This window comes from Manis javanica, chromosome 1 (assembly GCF_040802235.1).
Source record: "Manis javanica isolate MJ-LG chromosome 1, MJ_LKY, whole genome shotgun sequence".
Classification (NCBI taxonomy): domain Eukaryota; kingdom Metazoa; phylum Chordata; class Mammalia; order Pholidota; family Manidae; genus Manis; species Manis javanica.
The window spans coordinates 167,226,185-167,232,188 of NC_133156.1; the positions used below are offsets into that span (position 1 = coordinate 167,226,185).

A 6,004-nucleotide genomic window follows, 5' to 3' on the forward strand; every position below is an offset into this window, starting at 1 on the left:
ATAGCGGACTGGGGCCGGGCTCGTTACGAGGGCGCCGCCATTGCTGGACGCGGCCGGAAGGTGAGGCAGGGCGCCGCCATGACAGGTTGGGCCTGACGGGAATGGGGCTGCTGGTCTGCTCTGCTGTAGGCAAAAACGCTCCCGGGCCAACCTGACACTGGAAGAGGCGGAGCGCCCCTTTCTATCTGAGCCCCACCGGCCTCAAGATGTGAGTAGCGGGAGCGCCTACCCCGTGCCTGCTGCCCCGCGCCGTCTCCCCCCAGGGACCTGGACCTAGTTAGGACTCCGGGAAGAATAATGGGCCTTCCTGCTCCTCGCAGAGCCGATTCTTTAGGATTCAGCGCTGTCCTCACAAGGCACACTCCTCCGCGCTTCCAGGCCCGCCCACTGAGCGTTCACACTCCGCCCCTCGTCTCGTAACCGTGGACTTTCAGGCCCGCTTTCTCAACACCCCGGCCCTGCCCGCAGGACACCTGACCCGGGCCCGCACTCTGCAACCCTAAGACTCTAGACTGGTCGCAGGACCTTTAGGACTTCTAGAACCGCCCTGTCCTGATAGCTCCAGGTTCCTCCCCCAGGTTCACCTAACCTTACCTTTTGAGCCTTTCAGGTTTGCTCAGTACCCCAAGAGCTGTCCAGTAGGGCCGCAGATTTGTTCTGATTCCACTCCGGATTTCCAGATATTATTCCCGAGAGCTTACTTACAAGACCCCCTCACCCGACCCTCACGCCTCCAGAGCTCCATCCAGCCTCACCCAGGGCACCCGCATCATGTCCCTAGGACCCCGAAACCCACCAAACCCAACCTAGGGCCTCAGGTCCTCAGGCCTTATGTCTAAGACTTTCTAGTCATGACACACTTCCACTGTACCCAAAACCTCACTTCTTGGACTTTTAAACTTCACTTTTAGGATCTCTAAGCCCATTTAGCGCCCCCATGTTCTTTCCTAGAATTCCAGATCTTATTTCTAAGGCCCTACTGGGAGATGCCTGGACACTAAGATCCTTCTTACCAGGACCCCCAATAATTCTGCCTTAGAATAATCAGACCTCTTCTTTTTTTTAAGAACTTACGTTGTCTCCCCAGAAGCCCCAGCCTGCTCCATAGCCCCCAGGGCTCATGTCTTACCTTTACACCTCCCTGGTCCTGTTCCAGGATCCTTCAGAGACCCAGGTCTGCCCAAGATCCCTAGTTCCCCTTCCCCAGATCTATATCAGAACCCCCTTTCTTGCCTACTGCCTGATACTATCCTTAGTCTGTCATGTCTCACAGGCAGGCAGCCCTGGAGATCACTGCTCGCTACTGCGGCCGGGAGCTGGAGCAGTATGGCCAGTGTGTGGCAGCCAAGCCTGAGTCATGGCAGCGGGACTGTCACCACCTTAAGATGAGCATTGCACAGTGCACATCCTCCCAGTGAGTGTGGGCAAGTTCGGGACTGTGGGGGTGGAGAGTTGAGTGGGGGGTCTGAATGCCTGCAGTGCCCTCCCCCTCCACAGCCCAGTCATCCGTCAGATCCGCCAAGCCTGTGCTGAGCCTTTTGAGGCCTTTGAGGAGTGTCTCCGACAGAATGAGGCAGCAGTGGGCAACTGTGCAGAGCATGTGCACCGCTTCCTGCAGTGTGCTGAGCAAGTGCAGCTGCCACGCTCACCCTCAGCTGTGGAGGTAAGTGGGGGTGCTCACCAGTTCACCTTAGCCCTCAATCGTTCTGGTGGCTCACTGAGGAACTTTGACTCCTCAGCGCCACCTTCCCCCATGCAGGCCTTCACCCTGCATCCAGAATCCAGAATGGGATCACCTCTTGCTCCTTTCGCAGCCACTGCAGTCCAGCCACCTCCCTTGTCCCTTCACCTCCCTGATACTTGTTCCCGGTCTTCCTAAATCCCCGCTTACCTTGTGTCCATACAGCGACGAAATTTAAGAACCGAAAACAAGTCACACTACACCTTTGCTTAAAGCTTTTCAGGAGCTTCCCATTCTCACTAAGAACAAAATCCCTGATCCTTGCTGGGTTCTCTGTTCTCCCCAGGCTGACCTCTCCCATCTCCCTTACCCACTCCTTCTTTCCCTTCCTCACTGCCCCTCAACTACAGTGGCAGAGCGGGTGAGGATGGGGCAAAAAGTGCATACAGTATGTAAACAGATAAACAGTATGACTATGGTATTAAATTTTCACAGATGGGCATACTTTAAAAAAAATGTCTCAGAAGACTCCTTGAGAGGGGTCATTAATGAAAAAAGGTTGAGAAATGCTGGTTTAGATGTTTCCTGTCTTCCCGACTGGACTGTGAGCTCCAAGGGCAAAAGTCACATATTTCACCAGCTCCTTCTATACACTCTCTCATTTGTCCTTCTGTCTGTATGGCCCCATTTCCCTTCTTGCACCAGAAGAAAAGCCTCCTCTTGGGCCTCCGTGCTCTATCCTAACCCCTTTCAGAATTCAGGCCAACTCTGAATTCTGGCACAGCCTATAGGATCCTATAGGATGGGGTCTCTGGTCTCACCACACCCCACTTCCCACTTCAAATTCTGTGGTCCAGTCCTAATGAACATGCAGATACTCAAGTGCTTGTCTCTCCTGCTCCCAGGCTGTTGTTGTCCATCTGTTTTCCTCTTGCCTAGACTGCCCTTCCTAGTACATCTGGCTAATTCCTATTCCAGCTTAGATGCCACCTCCCTCAGAAAAGCCCACCTGATGGCCCATCCCCGTCTTCAGGCTCCCAGGGTCCCTGGGCTCCCTCCATCGTGGTGTGCATCTTAACTGCCCCCCGTCATTGTCTGTTTCAGAGGAGATTGGGGAGATGACCTTCCACCAGGCCTAGAGTGATTGGTTAAAAAAAAAATCCAAGGCAAGGATAAGTGAAATGTTCAGGCCGCAGGAGTTGAGGCCAGCAGGAAGGACTTTTGATTCTCAGAAAAGTCCTCACTAATGACTGCATACTGTTAGGCTGTTTCTTAGTTACATGTTTTAAGTTTTGGGCATCTACACAGTAAACTGGCCCATCTAAGGGCCAGTTGCTCCTTCCCTCCCTGAACAAGTAACCAACCTCTCCCTGGTCTTCCTGTGGCCACCCCTGTCCCCCCAAGTCTGCTCTCTCCTGGCAGCCAAAGGAGCTTTTAAAAATGGAAGTAGGTCACATCTCTCCCCTTTAAAACCGTGTTACAGCTCCTGAGTGTGCTGAGTAATTAACGGCACACCCAGCTTCTTACCAGCCTACTCCTTCCTGGTGATGGCATCCCAGTTGAAACATTCCCTCCCTGACGGGGGGAGAGTCAGGCCTGGCCTCCTCTGTTCTCTGTTATACAAAATAGCATACCCACAGTTTCATCTCATAAAACAGTATAAAGACGTGTTAACATAGCTAACAATTTAAAGTGATACTTGTACTTCCCCCTCCACACACACCTCTGCTCTTTACCCTGATTTTGTTTTCTTCATAAAATTTATCCTTTGATATATTTTTGTCTATTTGTTGTCTGTCCCTCCCTCGAGTCATAGATTTGAGCCTGCTGTATCCCTTTCTGGTTCCCCAGTGCCTGTAACAATGCTGGGCACACAGCCGGTACTCTGTAAATACAGCAAATGCTGCCTGCCCCACTCCCAGTGGCAGTGCACTGCATCGCATGTGTTTACATGGCAGATGACCAAGATCATCACCTGACCCCCACTCCCCCAAGACTATGGGCTCTGTGAGGGAGCCTCTACTGTGTCTGCATGGTCTCCCCAGCAGTGGTCCCAGGGCTGGGCACAGAAGAGGGGCTTGTAGGTATTGATGGGTTTTTTCCACAGGCACAGCCACTTCCTACCTCTTGAGGACTCTGGAGCATAGGAAACTGGACACAAGCGACTGGCCACTTGATGCCTGCACCTCCATGTGGACACATGGAGTCCTGAGGGCCCTGAATGTGAGCCTGGCTTCTCTGGACATCAGGACTCAACATTAATAAAGACTGTATACCAGGCTTTGATTCCTGCCTTCAGCACCTGGGGGGGCACCTGGGTCAGAAACCCTATTCCTTTGTCCCCTGCTTCACCTGCTGTGCCAAGGAAAGGCCTGATCACCAGGGCTAAGGTGACCCTCTTCCCTTGTGAACCCTGCCAATAGCAATTTCCTGTCTCTTGCTGCAGGGATGTGGGGAATGGCTTTTCCCCTTCTACTCTAGCATTTACCAAGTCTTTATTAAGGGTTTGAGTGAGGCTTAGGGAGCAATAAATAACACCTCTTTTCATCCTGAGCTCAAAGCCGGACGACAGTAGATGGGCAGGAGGCAATGGAGATTAGAATACTGTCTTCATTATTGAAAGCAGCTGCATTGAAAGATGTGATTTAGCATCTCACTGCACTTGTGTCTTGGTTTGCATTCTTCCAGAATGCAACCTTGAGAATTTGAGTGCAGAAAGTATATTTGAAATGTGATTCCAGAAACATTGAGAGGGCAGTGGAGAGAGGAGACAGGAGGGCCATCAATAAAAGGTGCGTTATCAAGCCAGTTACCACTGAGCAGCTGGGACTCAGTCCCACTGGGAACTTCTGGCACATACCTCAGTTTCGCTATCCAGGGAGCAATGAAGTTGGGGTTATGGTCCCCCGCCCCGCCCATCATTGAGAGCTTTTCACTGGCATTGATGGTCAAGCACTTCTGCCTGCCCTGTGTGTCAAGTGCCTTGCTGTGAGAAGACAGTCCTAAGCAAACGAAATCAAGTCAGCAGTGATCACCTGGAAGAGAGTGCTGCGTCATCTGGGTGGGGCCCAACAGTGGCTGCTTCCATTTCCCTGGGCACAGCTGGTCGATCACAGGCCGCAGTAGGGCCACGTCTTAAAAGTCAGAAGGCAGACAGGCAGGCATGCAGGAGAGGGGTCCCAGAGGGCTGAGCTGAGCATGCCCATGGTCTGTTTCCACTCTGGATTTCCAGACAGGTGGCTCCTCCATGCCTCCAGGAAGTGGGCAGTGCTGACTGGACTAGCCATTTAAAACCTAGGGCTTGTGCTTTGACTTGGAGGAATGAGACAGTCTCTCCTGGAGATTTGATCTTGAGGACAAAGGAAGTTGTCATTTGGGAGCTAAAGTGAAAGTTTTGTGCATTCAGGATTGCAGGAGCCTCATATGCCATGTGGCCAAAACCAGGAGGAAACCAGGTAGGGGTCAGATCCTCCAGTGCCAGAAAGATCTGCTGGGGTCTGGGGGCTTTCTGTGTCCCGCTCCACTTTCCTTGGGTTGTGGATTGATTACTGTTTTCAGCCAACCCCGCTTTGCTTGAGTGAACTTGAGTGAGTTTCTAGTTGTAAAAAAAAAGTCTGATAAAACAGGTGAGACTGTTTTAGAACATCACTGAGTGGCCTCTCTTCACCAAGCTAGACCAGCTTTCTTATGTGGTGGTCTCGGGTTTAAGAGAGTAAAAACGGTAACTTCAATGTCATTGTTTTTACCATGTTTTATTGTGACAGCAAGTCATGGGGTCAACCCAGATCAAATGGGTAGGGAGACTCAACCTCTTGATGGCATTTGGCTGCAAAGAATTTTTGCTCATATTTAAACTACCATAAAAACAGTAGTTTCAGTGCCTTTGTTTTGGCAAATTGTATTTTCCTAGGAATTTTTCACATGATCTGGATCTTCAAGTTGCCATAAATTTGTTTATAATATCCTCATTGTCTTTTAAGACCTATGGACTAGTGAAAGCCCCTTTTTCGTTTCTGACATTGGTTATTTGTACCCTCTTCCTTTTTCTCTTGATGAGTCTTAATGGGCTTATCAGTTTTGTTAATCACAGAAACTGCTTCGGTTTTGTCAGTGCTCTCTATATTTGTCTTTAATTCTCTTTATAGTTTGGATTTAATCTGTTTTCTACCTTTTTGAAATGGATCTTTAGCTCTCTGATTTTCAGCCTTTTTTCTTTTCTAATTTATGTACTTTAATTTCCCATGAAGCATAACTTTCTGTTACTGCTTTTTTCATGGATCTTGGATTCTTTAGAAGTTTAAAATTGTATTTCTTAATTTCTAA

The 6,004-nt window shown here is 50.1% G+C and overlaps 1 protein-coding gene across 2 annotated transcripts; it reads left to right on the plus strand.

Moving 5' to 3' along the window:
- The first annotated feature begins 8 nt into the window (after positions 1 to 8).
- Positions 9 to 3,961, plus strand: CHCHD5 (coiled-coil-helix-coiled-coil-helix domain containing 5). Of its 2 annotated transcripts, none has more exons than XM_017667155.3 (4): positions 9 to 208; positions 1,274 to 1,414; positions 1,480 to 1,663; positions 3,789 to 3,961. In XM_017667155.3, coding segments are annotated over exons 1-4 (351 nt in total). In that variant the 5' UTR covers positions 9 to 206; the 3' UTR covers positions 3,813 to 3,961. The 2 variants fall into 2 exon arrangements, with proteins under 2 accessions (XP_017522644.1, XP_017522645.1); XM_017667156.3 differs by having other exon boundaries at positions 14 to 208; positions 1,498 to 1,663.
- The last annotated feature ends 2,043 nt before the right edge of the window (positions 3,962 to 6,004 follow it).